General features: G+C 37.3%; 1 protein-coding gene across 1 annotated transcript; it reads left to right on the forward strand.

The window, feature by feature from the left end:
* Positions 1-3,682: 3,682 nt before the first annotated feature.
* Positions 3,683-15,838, forward strand: ZNF706 (zinc finger protein 706). The gene is made up of 4 exons (XM_088149074.1): positions 3,683-3,857; positions 11,783-11,919; positions 13,161-13,265; positions 13,761-15,838. Exons 2-3 carry the CDS (start codon positions 11,785-11,787, stop codon positions 13,254-13,256), a joined length of 231 nt encoding a protein of 76 aa, XP_088005200.1. The 5' UTR covers positions 3,683-3,857; positions 11,783-11,784; the 3' UTR covers positions 13,257-13,265; positions 13,761-15,838.
* The last annotated feature ends 758 nt before the right edge of the window (positions 15,839-16,596 follow it).

Raw genomic sequence — 16,596 nt, forward strand, 5'->3', positions numbered from 1 at the left:
TGTATTGCATTGTTGCAAATGGGACATTAGACAGCATTACATAATAAAACGCTATTATAACTTTTGCAGAAACTGAAACTCTTCAACATGATTCATAACCATACTAGCACATCCCACTTGGGTTGTTCTAGATGACTCAGATGGGACAAGGCCACTCCAGAGCTGTTCCATGTTACATTGCAGGAGGGACCTCACCTCACATATGCTGTTCTATATAACAAGTGCTTTCTATGTAGAAAAATAGCATGTCAATTTAAAAAAAGTTCTTGTGTATCCTATGTAGGATTGCTAAGTGTACTTGTTCTTGTGTACTCCTATGTAGGACTGTCATGGCATTTACTCAATAGAAAGAGAAAAGTCCCTGCTCCAATAATTTAATTACAAGTAAATGGGAACAGATCATCTTACATGTGTTGATAAAATAGAAGAAGCTATTAAAAACAAAGCAAATGAGCCAAGGGTTGCACATGGCTGTAGAAATCCTTTCTGAAAACCTGTTGAAGACGAGTTTTCCTTGGGAGGGTCTGTTTAGTACATGTAGCTGCCATTGCTCATGTTCATACATAGCTGCTACAAGTGAAACACCTACCCTCCTCCTGTTTCCTGCACCGACTAATTTTAGCCTGCAAGCTCTTTAGCAAGTGTCTATTTTCTTTATATAAGTGCACGGAAAAGAAATGTATAAATAACATGTCATATTATAACAATCAATATATGCTTGACACCTCAAACTAAATAACCAAAGCATTTAACAGCCGGCTACAGTTATGAAAAAGAAATACAGAAAAGAGAAAAAAATGTAAAGAAATTGTTCTTATTGATTGTAGTCAACAAAGGTGGGCATTTTGTATTTTAAACGGTTTATCAAAAGAAGGGTTTCCCCAGTTTTCAGAAGTGTTGAATTGCAACTCTCAGAATTTCCAGCCAGCAGTTCTAAATATTGCATTCTCAGCTCCTCTAGGCCACTGTATGAAACAGCATGTGCCAATTATTTATTTATGTAGCCACCCCAACTCAGAACCAACCTGCATCCTTAGGCTCATTTCCAGTATGTTTCTGGATACATTTTGAAGTGCTAGTGATGATGTTTGAAGCCTGGAAAAATTACATAACATACGTTACAATCAAAGCATACATTCACAGAACTGTTAGGCCTATGGTGGACTTTTAATTCAGAGTAAATAAAGGTTACTGTCTAGCAACATGCTTGACTGGCTTGCCCACCTATCATCTACAAAAGCTCTTTGGTTTGTCCCAACAATAGTTGGGATTAAAGAAAACAGCTTTTTTTCATAGCTACCTCTAGGTTGTGAAAACCTCCCAAAGGAATTCCATTTCACTTTAAGAATTAGCTTCATTTTGGGGGGGGGGGAATATTTAGTTCATTACTTAATTACTGTTTTTTAATTTGCCTTTTTTAATACTGTAAAATCAGTATTGATGTTGCATTCTTAATTTTCTACTGCTGTTTTCTATTAGCAATTCTCTATTAGTAATTACGATTTTTGTGTTCAATAATTATGTAGAATACATGCCTAGGTAGTATATTACAATGCTTCATGTAAAAATTATTAGATTTACATAAAGTGATTAAATATTTTATATAACATGTTAAGTTTTCTTAAACATATTTAACTGAAATGTATTCAGTTCCACATACTGCTTTCCTACAGAGTATCCAACCTAATTACAATTTAATAAAACAGAACACAAAATAAAAACAATTAAAATACTTAATGCCAGTTAAATTATTGAAACAAATCTTTCTTAGTTCTCTAGTATTAGAGAACTACGTGTTCTACTCCATGGAATACAATTCCCCTAGAGATAAAGCATTAATCAACCTTATTAGGAATATTGTCATTTATCTGGCACCTGATACCACAGAAGAGTACTGTTCTGCTACTCATAGCCATTCATTACAATTTTACCAATAATATTATTTTATCTTTTACTATGTTTTGTACATTTAAAATGTATTTCAGTCTGGTATAATACATGGAGATACTTCACATGATAGGAATATATAACTATGTTAAATTCAATATATATATATATATATATATATATAAATATTTATATAAATATTTATAAATATAAATATAAATATTTATAAATATTTATAATATTTACATTATATATATATATATATATATATATATATATATACCCAAATAGGTCAACATTAAGTACAGTACTGAACAACTAGATTTTAGTGCTATGAACACTTGTTTTGGCATAAGGGCTTTTGATGGGTCTCACTTTTCAACAGACATGCAAAGCATAGACAAAAATTATTTTGCACTGAATTGTATTTGTTAATTAATTGTGTTCCATTTATTGTAGCACTGTATGTTTCTCTTGATCTGCTGCTATTGTAATGGTTTTATGTTGTTGTTGTTTTTGGTAAGCCACCATGAGGCCATTTTTTTAAACAATCTGACCCCAAATCTTTTACAACCTTAAATCTGAACCTAATAGGATTTATTCCCATGAAGGGTGTAGCTATACAGCCTATTTTAGACTTGGAAAAGTGACAATCAGTAGAATACAGCACAGAGCCAGCACCTTGCGCTCAGAGCATCTGGGAACATGTAATAACCTTTAATGCTTAGTTCCTTGATATTTTATTCTACCAAACTAAACTCATTTTCAGCAAAGCATCACCTCTTTTGGACAAACTGCCCCCCCTGCCCTATTATTTTTGGAATGGCAGGATATACATTGGCTAACTACACACATTAAAAACTAGCGTATTATCACATCTGTGCCCATTCATGAAAACATGTACTTTTAGGAGTTTTCATGATTTAACCCTAACTTTCATATTCTTTTCCATGCTATCTTGAATGTGACACTGTAATTATTGTTCAGGAGGGAGTCAAGCTCACGTTACCAGATAAACACCAGGATGAGCCAAGGAGAAAGTTATGCCTTTCAGTAAATCAAGAACATTGGTCTTACTTGTATCATGATAGTTCATTAGGAGCCTATAGTATAAATAAGCGAATTCAGATGTAAATGGTGCAATCCCTTGTTTATGTATTTATTTATTTAAATCAGTGTTTTGATTTAAACAGTGGCTGGGGAATTCTGGGAGTTGAAGTCCACACATCTTAAAATTGCCAAGGTTGAAAAACACTGGTTTAAAGGGCTGGTACGGCCACCCAACTCCAGAATTGCAATGTCCCCAACGACAAAACAACCCAAACTCAACCACAACGAAACCCACCCAAGTATACCTTCATTTATATTCATCTAATTGAAGACACTCCGAAGGCTTCAGCAGACTGAGAGGGTGAACGTGTTTCACACGTCTTGCCCAATCAGGCTCTTCCCAAGTAGGCAGGACTAGAAAGCCCATAACTAATTCTGCTGCCGAGGCAACATGCAGCGCAAGATGCCGGAGGAGGGCGGCTGTCCCGGACCGGAGCGGGGAGAGACGGAGCAACAAGGCGCGCGACGGCTCCCCGGGCTCCCGCGCGCGCCCCGTTCCCCACCGCCGCTCTCGCGCCCGCCTGAGGTAACAGCCAGACGCCGCCATTGGCCCAGCGCGAGCGCAGCTGAGTAAGGCGTTGGCGGGAGCGGCCTTGCCTCGCGCTCGGCTCGGGGCGGCGCGTGGGGAGGGGAGGGGAGGGGAGGGGAGGGGTGGCGCCTGCGCGGGGCGGCGAAGGTGGGGCTGCCGACGGACTGACGGACGGACGGGAAGACAGACAGGAAAGCGCGCGGGCTCCTCCATCCTTTCGGGCGGGCAGCGGCGGCGGCAGGAGCGGCGGCCGCTGCTGCTGGGCTGCGCGGAGCCTCCCCTCGCCTCGCCGTCGACTGACGCCTCGCCGGCGGGAGAAACCACAGCCCGGGTAAGCGAGGCGGGAGAAGTCGGGGGTCGGGGGCCGCTGCAGCCCCGCCGGGCCCGAGAGCTCCTCGGCGGCGAGGCCGACCGCCTGCTTAGGGCGGAGGGCAGCGCCTTCCCGACCGACCGGCCACCCGGAGCCGCGGCGGGCCTGGGCGAGCCCTTTTCCCCAGGACGGAGGGGAGGCGGCCCGCGCTCCTCTGGAGCCGAGACGGGCGTTTGGGGCTGACGGCCGGACACATTGTTGCGCGGACTCGGAAGGCAACGGCTTGTCACGGCATTTGCTTCTCTTCTCCGCGGTCCCGGGAAAGGTGGAAGGGCGCTTACCTGGGACGGGGCGGGGAGTGGTGGCTGCCCTTTCTAAAATCGGTCCTTGAAGTGAGTCCTAGCCGCGTTTCGGGAAACGACGTTTCTTTGTATTTCTTCCCCCTCCCCCCTGTTTTTGTTTAAAAACTACTTGCCGCGCTTCCTGGGAGAAGTTAACTATGGAAATGCAGTGGTTTTACTGGGAGTACCTGTTTGCCTTGAATAGGTGAGGCTGGTGGAGGTATAATGTTCCTCTGAGGTCAGGCTCTTGAGGCTTGTCTCTGTCGAAGAAGAGGTTTCTGTCTTTTGTATTGCACAAAGTCAACATTTGACCTCTGATTTTTTTCCCCTTCCACTTCGGGCTCTTGTGTTTGAATACTGTATGCACAGCATGAACCATACTTTGCCCATTAACTTTTTCATGTCTACAATATTTCTAATCGTACTACCTATTGTAGTTTCATTCCTTTCCTTACAGTCACATGATGGGACTGAGTCTGCTGTTGTCATCATTGCAAGCAGCTTAAAGTGCATCTGGAATGATTATATTTTTGCATTGGGTATAGGGAGGATTAAATATAATGATGTATCATAAAGTTCAGATTAAGTTGAATAATAGTTAATTTGTGTTCAGCTTTGTGTGTACAAGACACTTGGTGTCAGAACAGAGTTATGAGACCTTGTTACCATTTGTTTCTCAGTCGCTTGCGCTGCCTGTTTTCAAATTTAAATATTTCCTCCTAGGAAACAACTCTTGCACAAAGGATGTAATACGCTTGACAGTTTAATCTAGTATTACTTTTTTCTGGACTTTGTTTGGCATATACAGCTTTGAAGACTTGCTCAACTTGTAGTTTTGTTCTGTTTGGAAAAGTGTGTTGTTGATTTGATGATGTTAAGGGAGTCAAATAATACATTGCCCCCAGTTATTTCAGACTATAATTTGTAATGTAAGAACATGAATATGGCCTAAGAAAGTATTTAATATTGCAGTCTGCTTTTACAAATGAGAAGCTCTTTCAGGACTAAGTGTCAGATATTGTGAGTTTGCTTGAAAACCAAGAATAGTCTGGTAGCATATGCTAGTTATGTGCAGTTTCAGGAGAACGGTATCTGGTGTCACAAATGTAAAATTCTTTTGGGACTTAAAGAATTCTTGTTGACAATCTCATGGACAGACTATACATTTGTTATTAGAAATATCCTACCCAACTTACTTTTTAAAATCCTCAGCTGTTCCAAACAAGGTATCCGTAAATTTACTGTAGCCTGACAGGACAGTTGTATGAGTTTTGGAAAGAAGGATATTGCATCATAATAGGAGCCAGTTTGTAATGCTGATTGAACCCCAGTTGATTGACCCAGTGTAATAATTATTATACAGATAATAACACTCCTTAATCAGAAGAGTTTATTTTTGTTGAAGTAAAAAACCCTACAAAAAGATAGATTTCAATATTGTTGTAGAAAATAACATTAAAAGGCCTAGATTTGGGTAGGAAAAATCAAAGGCATGGGTATAGGGTGGAGGAGGGAACCATACTGGGAACTTGTGAAAATATTTGGTTGTCCCTGGTTCACAAACTGAACATGAGCAAACTGTGTTGCACTTGCAAAAATAAGCAAATGCAGTCTTGGGCTGTATTGACACAAACATAATGTAAAGATCAAAATAAGACATTGTTCCTCTCTAATCTTTGTTGGTCAGGTCATATCTAGATTATTGCATCTAGTTTTGAGTACTGTATTTTAGGAAGAGCATTGCTGTCCTCTGAAGATGCTTCAGTTTGTTATTTGACGTGGTAAGGGCCCATGAAGGAGAAACATATATATGTTGGGTATGTTTAGCCCAAAGAGGAGGAGACTGCATGGAGACATGAGAGCTATCTTTAAGTATCTGAAAGGCTGTCATATAGAAGATGGGGCAGAATTGCTCAGAGTTGTTCCAGAAGACAAGATAGGAAATATCTACCAGAAGTAGATTTTGATTCGGCACCAGGAAAAGAATTCTGACAGTAAGAGTTGCACCAATGGTACCGACTGCCTTGACAGGTGGTGGACTTTCTTTTCTTGGAAATGTTTATGTAGAGGATGGCCATCTGTTGGGATGCTGTACTAGTAGATATCTGCACTGGGCAGAGGGTTGAACTGTTTCCAAGGTCTCTCCCAACACTTACATTCCATGGCCTATAAATGAAAATAAAATAGTTTGTGTATATTAAAATTTTGGAATATTGTAAATGTATAAGGAATGACATTATATAGAGCTTTATATAATTTCATGAAATTGTGAAAACTGTAATGCAGCATTAAACTTCTAGGGTATAGATCTACTCTGCATATGGCTGTGAAGGCCCCTCAGCTTTCCTTTGATATTTTGAGAATAGGTGATCTTCAGCTGTTTGATTAAAACAGTAATTGTCTGTAATTCATACTTATATATAGCAAATATAGCCCACAGGCCTGTCACTCTCTTTGTTTTGAATTAATTTGCTGATGTGTAGGTGAGAAAAGGGGGCATTTGTGAAAAATTAGAGGGGATGATAAACTATATATGGGAAACATAGATCTTCCAAATGTCCCCTTTGAGGGAAATAAGACTTAGCCACCCTGTAGAATTCCTATGTTTGTGTCCTAATCTGTTATCAAACAAAGAAGAGCTAATATTTACTGAGGAAAGCAAAGCTGGGATACATAATGGTAAATTCTACACCTCCAGCATTCAGTTTCTCAAAGAAGGTGGTTGAATTTTAGGTTTTTGAGTTATTGATTATTGATTACTGAGCTCAGCTGAAATTATTGCTTGTTATAAAATGTGAAACTGCAATGTACAATCAAATCAGTTACAAAATTCTTCATCTACTTTTTAAAAAACCAGTTAACTGAGTAATAGATCATTTTTAATGCAAGTACTCCTGAAAACTAAAAAAAAAAATTATAAATTCTCCATCCCTTCCCCATGCATTTATTATCTAATCCGATAAAGTTTGCATCTGTTAAAAACTCTAACCAGATTGCAGCCGCAATAAGTATTCAAGTAAAATTCAGAGTGAATATTACAATAGGTATGTTTTAAATATTAAGCTGAATAAAACAGATTTTCATTTTTATGGGATTGATTTTTATCTGTAGAATCTGGACAGGATTTGGTTGTCTTTCTTCAATCTTTTTTTTAATCTTTCCAGTAAAATGGTCACTATTGCATTTTCCTTTTCAGAGTGAACTGGCATATTGTGATACTACACAGTTAAAAATGGTTCAAGAAGCAACTAAAGCAAACCAGAATAATTATTTTCCACCTACTTCACACATTGGATAATGTGGTGCAAACAAAGGCAGTATGTTGAAAAGAACATTTACTAGAACATTTTTGTTGGCACACTTGGTGGTTAATGCAAATCTTATCCAAGTGTGAAGCCAACAGAGTGACCTCAAACCACTCATGTTAACTCAGACTTCATAGAGCTGCTTGGAGAATAAGAAGAAATAATCCTGTATATCTTGTCCTGAGCTCTGCAAAGTTGGGGCAGGATCCAGATGTGAATTTCAGTTGAGACTTTTTGTGTGTGTGACTGTTAAGTTGCTTTCAAGTTTGCCTCTCTTGAAAGCAGCTTAACTGCATACAAGCAAGGCAACTTTAAATTATAAATAAGAAGCAAGAATGTACTATATATTGTTTGCTATAGTTATAGCTGCATAGATGCAAGGGACAATAAAAATATTAATTGATTTGTTTAGTTCTGTTTATATAAGTTCTGTTAATAAAGGCAGTAAGCATTAATTGCAAAAAATTAATTGTAAAAAATTTCAATTCAGGCATTCCATGAAATGTCCAAGTATGTATGGATTGACAGCCTTAGTGACCACAAGGTGGGACAACTACTTTGACAAACATGTGTTTCCTATCCATATTTATAGTATTTGTATAGATACGTAGAGTAATCTTTGCAAGGGAGGATTGGTGGATGAAAGAAACAGTTTAATTATTTTACTGATGACTTTTTTATCTGCAGTTACTTCCTGACCACTTTTAACCCATTGTTTCAGCAATTGTAATCCAGTATTCTGGTAGATTAGTGAAACCTACTATACAGAATTGGTGAGCAGGGGAATCTCTCCTGTAAAGGTCTGGATTTGGACTTTCTTGCTGTACATGTGCATGAGAATGTGCGTTGTTGAGTTAGTAGCTTCATACTTCGCAAGTTTAATTTTCTTTAAAGTCAGTTGTCCATAACTGTACAAAATTAAGAGTTTTTCCATATCTGGTAAAATGGTGTTTCTAATAAAATGAAATACCAAGCTGTTTTGGTTTATATTTAATAAATATTCATAATTTATTTCTTGAACATGGGGAATTTTTGTATAGATTCATTAAAATGGGAGTACTAGAGAAAACAGCTTTCCCTAACTAGATACCTCCCAGGTATGTTGGATTATAACACCCAGTATTCATAAGCAGCAAGGCAGAGGACTGAAGAATTTTGGAATAGTTATCTTTTAAACCAAAGATAGCATATTGTGGGGACTTTACTGATAATTTAAATCCTGATATTTTAGTTGCACTGAATGTGCCTGAATGGAAAACCTGTTACTTATCTGTGCCTATTAAAAGATTTTAGATGTGCATTAATTACCCTTTAGTTTTGGTACTGATCTGTGGCCACAAATGAGCCATGTGACCAGACTTCCAATCCTTTTTTTCCACTTTTATTTTTCCTCTTACAATGATTGAATACACCCTCCCCCAAGTTGTTAATGGTGTTCGGTGGCTAAAGAACCCTTGTTTTCTTTTTTAAAATTGTTTGTTATTCCTTGCACTTCCAAAATTGCTGGCAAATTAATATTTTCCTGAGTGGTAAAAGGGCCAAATTCCTTTACTTAGTGAAAGATTGGTAGCATTCCATTCACATTGCGATGTGCATAATCCTAGGGTGGAACAAAATATATTAGGAAACACTGGTTTGCCACAGAACTTAATGGAATGATAGGAGCAGGAAAATGTACAATATTAACGACGTTGCAATATAAGGCAGACATATAGTAGAAAGAATATTTGTTGTGAGAATACTAATTATCTTATTTAATTCAATTCAATTTATATATTCAACTCATTCCAATAACTCTGTGGTTTACAAAAATACATATAGTGCTGTGCAAAAGTTTTAGGTAGGTGTGAAAAAATGCTGTAAAGTAAGAATGCTTTCAAAAATATATATTGTAATTGTTTATGTTTATCAATTTACAAAATGCAAAGTGAGCAAACAGAAGAGAAATCTAAATCAAATCAATATTTGGTGTGACTACCCTTTGGTTTCAAAACAGCATCAATTCTTACACTTGCACACTTTGTACACTTGCACAAAGTCAGGGATCTTGTAGGATTAGAGTCAGGTGTACGATTAACCAATTATACCAAGCAGGTACTAATGATCATCAATTTCATATGTAGGTTGAAACACAGTCATTAACTGAAACAAACAGCTGTGTAGGGGACTTGCCTGGGTGAGGAACAGCCAAATTCTGCTACTAAGGTGAGATTGTAGAAGACAGTTTCATGTCACAGGTCATACACCATGGCAAGACTGAGCACAGCAACAAGACACAAGGTAGTTCTACTGCATCAGCAAGGTCTCTCCCAGGCAAAAATTTCAAAGCAGACTGGGGTTTCGAGATGTGCTGTTCAAGCTCTTTTGAAGAAGCACAAAGAAACGGGCAATGTTGAGGACCGTAGACGCAGTGGTCAGCATGTCCAGCAGTGCCATCAGCACAGAACTGGCAGAAACCAGTGGGACCCAGGTACACCCATCTACTGTCCAGAGAAGTCTGGCCAGAAGTGGTCTTCATGAAAGAATTGCAGCCAAAAAGCCATACCTCTGACGTGGAAACAAGGCTAAGCGGCTCAACTATGCACGAAAACATAAGAACTGGAGTGCAGAAAAATGGCAGCAGGTGCTCTGGACTGATGAGTCCAAATTTGAAATATTTGGCTGTAGCAGGAGGCAGTTTGTTTGCCGAAGGGCTGGAGAGCGGTACAATAATGAGTGTCTTCAGGCAACAGTGAAGCATGGTGGAAGTTCCTTGCAAGTTTGGGGCTGCATTTCTACAAATGGAGTTGAAGATTTGGTCAGGATCAATGGTGTCCTTAATGCTGAGAAATACAGGCAGATACTTATCCATCATGCCATACCATCAGGGAGGCGTGTGATTGGCCCCAAATTTATTCTGCAGCAGGACAATGACCCCAAACATGTCCTTAAGAACTATCTTCAGTGTAAAGAAGAACAAGGAGTCCTGGAAGTGATGGTTTGGCTCCCACAGAGCCCTGATCTCAATATCATTGAGTCTGTCTGGGATTACATGAAGAGACAGAAGGATTTGAGGCAGCCTACATCCACAGGAGATCTGTGGTTAGTTCTCCAAGATGTTTGGAACAACCTATCTGCCGAGTTCCTTCAAAAACTGTGTGCAAGTGTACCTAGAAGAATTGATGAAGGCAAAGGGTGGTCACACCAAATATTGATTTGATTTGAATTTCTCTTCTGTTTGCTCACTTTGCATTTTGTAAATTGATAAACATAAACAATCAAAATATATATTTTTGAAAGCATTCTTACTTTATAGCATTTTTTCACACCTGCCTAAAACTTTTGCACAGTACTATATGTAATACACAGAATTCTGAAACCATTCTAAAATAACATTAAAACTAAATGCTTAAAACTCAGAAAGGTAGGTTTTAAGTCCAGAATTGAAATAAGAGGCCAGCTTCAACAGTAATAGTAATATATTCTAGAATATGAGCTTCACCAGAGTAGAACCAGAATTTGCTGTGTGTTAAATGTATCTGTGGCAGGACCTACAAAACTTGCTCCATTGAAGACTTAAGATGGCCAAGGAGCAATTCTGCAGTTATTTTGGGCCTAAGCTTTGTAAGACTTCATGCACCAGAGCAAACACCTTGAATTTGGCTTGGAAGGAAATTGGCAACCCATGTAAATGTTTCAACCCAGGGGTGTTCTAGTGGTGCCACTGATACAGCTTCATTCTGGAACAGCCTCAAGGGCAGCCACACAACATGAGCATGTTGCAGTAATCCACACTTGAAGTTACTGGCACATGTATCACTGAAGCCAAGTCTCTCTCCAAGTAGGGACACAACTGTCTTATCAGCTCATGGAAACTCTCACTTGCCACTGGTGTAATGTGGTTATCCAGTATTTTATATGTTTATATGATTTAGAGTATCAGTGCAGGATCAAGGAGGACTCCCAGACTATAAACTTGTTCCTCATTCAGAATAGAGAGTATCACCTGAGTATCACATGAAACTAATGGCTTTACTCTCAGTTTGCTTCAGTCTTTATCTGAAGTGTTTAAATGAGCTGCCCTCTGCAGCTGACGTGTAATCCTGGGAAAAGGCGTGTTTGGCTTCAGATGTTTCTGACAGCTGCTACTGTACATATGTGCCCTTGTTACTATGAATCACATTTTGCCCTTTGAATCAGGATCATTCCCTACTTCATATTTTAGTTTCTGAAGCAGTAATGCTAAGCATGTATCAGGCTACAAGTTCCTTTAATTTAGGAATTATACATGAATAATCAGTTATAATTTCTGCACTTCTAGATATGGCTCGTGGACAGCAGAAAATCCAGTCACAACAGAAAAATGCCAAAAAGCAAGCTGGACAGAAAAAGAAACAAGGCCATGATCAGAAGGCTGCAGCTAAAGCTGCTTTAATATATACATGCACCGTCTGTAGGGTAAGAGGCTCTTAAAGCAAAATATTATGGCAATCTTTCTAGATTTTAAATCAGGAGTATGAAGTATAGGAATGGCAACACCCTTCTGTGTATAAGTTTGTATTGTATAAAATGGGTGAGGAAATTGTGCCTCAGAGAGCTATTTTCCCTTAGGAGTAACATTGGGGAGGCTTGTTCCAGAAGGTATGATAGCTAGAGTTCTATTCCAAATAAGAGCTATATTTTATTTGATCAATGTATATGATTAAATTGATTAAATAAATAAAATATATTAGTATGAGACTTCCAAGATTGTGTGCAATGAATATGAAATACAAGAAGCATGTTGGGTAAAATATGTAATAACATTGTATCATGCATAACTGTTATGAGTAGTCAGGATGAAGTAATGTGAGCATTTACAGAGAGTTATGCTGCTACTCCTAAATATACAGATGAATGAATATGCAGGACTTGCAAAGCAGATGTATTAATAACATTTGGGGGTGAGGGGAACCTATCAATTACTTGGGGAGTTCCCTGGTTCTAAACAAGGGCTGGATAACCTGCTCTCCAGATTTTTTGATCTAGAAATCCCACATACTCCAGGCAACATGGATGATAGTTAGGCGTTATAGAAATTATTATTCTCTAATCTGAAGAACATTGATTTATCTGTTTTCGTATACATATTTCCTGCTGTCTTGTTTTTTGTATTTCATGTACATGACAATAAAGAGGAGGAGTACTGGTAGAAACTTCAGTCTATCAAAGGCTGAGTTATTGACTTGTAGTTAATAATTATTTTTGTGGTCAGAAGATAGTAGTAAAATGTCTTCCTTGAATGTCATATTAGGATTTCAGGAAAATTAAGCAATTCTAAATAATTTATTTGTGTATCAGGAAAATTGTATATGTATTTTATTAAATTTTATAATTTCTGATGCTCAACAATAAAAAATATGCAAAATTTAATTGTTGGATTTTAAGAAGGAATGTCAGCTAAATATAAATAAAAAGGGAGGATATGGAGGCACTGTTATATGGGTGAATTTGTAAGATAATTAAAGTTGAATATGGGGAATATGTTAAAGTAGGAAAATTAATTGATGATAGGTAATGTTCCAAAACACATCTTACTGTGGACTGAGTGAAAAAAGCTAAAGGAGCTTGGCAGATCTTAAGGATACAGGAAGAAGAAACTATCCTTCATTCTGTATGAATGTTTGTGTTGCATAAAGCTCTGTTCTCTCCTTAATCAGACACAGATGCCAGATCCCAAGACCTTCAAGCAGCACTTTGAGAGCAAGCATCCCAAAACCCCCCTTCCTCCAGAATTAGCTGATGTTCAGGCATAAAATTCACTGGTAATTTTGTACCATTTACATTTTAAATTAATTGATTATAAATCCTAAGTAATTTTGCCTCATTTATATTTCATTTGTTATATTTCCGAAGGGTATGAAAATGGAGAGTTAACTTTAATATAAAGTCAACTGTGCTTGAGCTTTTGGGGGGGTAGTTGTATATACAACTTCAACTTGTATAATCAGGCTATTGTTATCACCATGCCTATTTGCAAAATCTGCAATAAATGGGTGAAAGGATACGTTTGTAATGTTCTAATTTTGATTTAGCCAGTTCTGTTACAGCAGTTTGGGTGACTAATTTTAAAATTGGATGACATTAAATCAGTTTTTCAAATCTGGCAACTTTAAGATGCTTCTTAAAGGAATTCTGAGAGTTGAAGTCCACACATCTTAAAGTTGCCAAGTTTGAAAAACACTACATTAAATTATTGCATACTATTAATATTATAATTACATAACAGTTCAATTAATGAAGTTACTCTTGTGTTGCAGGTGAATTCATGGAATCTATTGACTCTTCTATTGTCAGACATTACATAACAAATCTGCAGCTGCTTTTCTAACAAACTGTTGATCAGCAAAAAATGAAGGGGCTATAGAAACATTCATATTTTTATGCTGTTCCTCTTGGGCTTCATGTAAAGACAACTCTGTGTAATTGTACAGTGTGCCCTACTTGGAAATCCAGAAATTGGTTCATTCTAAAAATTTTTTACAGTTGTAATTATATTGATGTTCATATTGTGTAAAATAACTCATTTAATAAAATAGTACTTTGATTTTACAATATCACAGGTCAAATGCTTGTAGAAATTCTATTTCCATGTTTTATTTGCCTTATAAAACTCCAACAAGTGAACTTCTTACCCTGCCAAAAATTAAGTAGTTTAGTTAGGGTAGATTCATTGCTATTAATGAAGTCCATTAGAAGCAAGGAAATTATTTCTCCATTCAGTATGCTACTTGCTTGAGCCTGATCATTTTCTAAAAAAACCCACTGCTTTGACTGAAGACGTGTGTACTTTCAACTGTTTAGTTTTGAGTGCCTATTCTGGTGGCCATTGTGAAATTTCACTCTTTATACATAAAGGCAGTTGTATTTTGGATTTATGCACTGGAGTCACCTGCAGTAGCAGTGAATCATTATACTAAATGATGGGATAGCAGAAATATACTTGAACTAAACATTGTTTTTTACATGATCTGAATGGTTCAGACTATAGCAACATGAAATAACTGGTTTCTGTTGTGAAGACCCACTGTGTAGCTTCTGAACTGTACTTGTAAGAAGTGGGCCACCTGGCAACCTTTCATATATAAAAATGACTACTGTAAATGTTTCCCTGTGAAAACAAATATTGAAAAAGCTTATTTGAAGGAATAGGATGGCATATGCAATAGAAATAATGGCTAATTAAGCATTGATTAGTTGGAACTGATTACATAGAGCAGGGTCGATGTTAAAATTTTAATACCTGGCAGTGTTGCTTTATGTTACAGATTTCCCAAATACGTTTGAGCAGGATTCTGATCTCAGGTGCAGATTCCATAGGTTCTGCCCCAGGTGCTTTTCATTTCAACTGATAATTTGTGACAGGTTACTTAGAAGTTTTGTTCTGTTGTTTTTTTATGTTACTGGTTTGACACTGACAGAAATATTGACCAAAGCTTGCTTTGTGCCTAGAACAGTCATCTTTGAAATAATTCTCTGAAATAATTCTATTAAGATAGCACACATAAGTCACATATTTGATACATAAATAAAATTATGATATATTTGTTTACCAATCTGATAGATCAGTTCAGCTAACATTTTCATTACCCTGGGGTAAACCATACCAGTTACGTAGCTTTTTTGCACTTGTACACCTGACATTAGAATAAAGCTCTTGTTTCATTTTCTTTTCTTACCTAATAAAATATCCTCATTGTAAGATGACAACCAGGTCCCATAGGCAAGAAATCTGCCTTTCAAACTGATAAGGTGTACTGAAAAATTGAAGTGGAATGCCTTTTTAAAAATAATTCAAAATGTTATGTGTACACTTGTTTTGGTGGAATTCCAGAAAGCTGCTTTCAGATAAGTTCATTCCTCAAGCTGATACATGTAATATTTTCTTTCAGACTAGTTAGCAACAAATAAAGGGGTTGGGTGGCTTGCTTATAATTGTATGGGAACAAAAAATAAGTTTCTACTAGATTAGTGCAACTGACCCACTTATGTGGCAGACTGCATTTTTCTGAATTGCTATTATAAGTAGCTTGTGTCTATGCACTGGGCAAGCTAAATCTTGGTTTTATATATTAATTAATACTGCTAAAGATAATTTGTTTCTAACCAGTTAAAGGCCACAAGAAAATCCTGACATTCAGCCTATGGAAACGAATTGGGTGGGTTGGAACCATCAGTAGTAGGAATCTTTAATTCTCTGTATTGATTAAAGGAATGGGTGTAAGGAATAAGTGTGAAAACCTTTCCAAACCTTGTGGATGGAACCCTGTTAATTCTGGATAAAAAGACACAATTGTGCATTGTAATGTGTCTGATTAAAATCTTTTAAAAAGCAAAAGTCTAAAATGTGATATTTCCTGCCTATTTAATGCAAGTGTCATTTTTTAACCTTGATGCTAACTGGGCAGCTTTAGTTCTTTGTTTAGCACAAGGAATGGAAATAACAGCAAAGGTTTCATTCGATTCACTTAAGCATGAGTAATTTGTGTTTGGACATACCAAGATAAGGTTAGAGAAAATATGCACAAGAATTTTGCTGTGATGAACACTGTGTGGCTATTAGCAAGCCATCATGCTTTTGTGTAGTTTGTTTAAACCATCATTCGTCATACTTGTAATGTGCCAAAATGCACAATACAGTAGTGCATTTCCTTCCAATGGTATTGGTCACAGCCCTACTTCAAAGGCTAATTGAATGTGGATATTCCAAAATAACATTCTTGTGAAATATTGAACATATCTCACCTTTTGGAATGCTGCCTAATCTTGGTGGCTCTGAGTATTGGCAAAGAACCTTAGTAAAACATTTGGTTTAAACACTGTAATGTTAAATACAAAATCTGTCTAATAGTTCAGACTTGATTGTTGCTGTTCTTGAAAAAAAATATCAGGCTACCTGAATTTCAAAACTGGATTATATCAAGTGAGGAAATTTTTCTTCAGTCTGATTGTATATTAAGTTGGGGCTTGTTGCTGTTGTTTTAGTAATGTGATGTACAACTCTGGCATTAAGAGGCACTGCAGAATTCTTGAGGAAGTGGGTGTGTGTGCAGCTTCTTAAAAAGTATGCATTTAATACAGTCGTTTATTGAATTT

The sequence above is a fragment of the Python bivittatus genome, unplaced genomic scaffold (genome assembly GCF_059951505.1).
Source record: "Python bivittatus isolate LINGU-HERP-01145 unplaced genomic scaffold, Pbiv_v1 ctg000590_np1212, whole genome shotgun sequence".
Taxonomy (NCBI): domain Eukaryota; kingdom Metazoa; phylum Chordata; class Lepidosauria; order Squamata; family Pythonidae; genus Python; species Python bivittatus.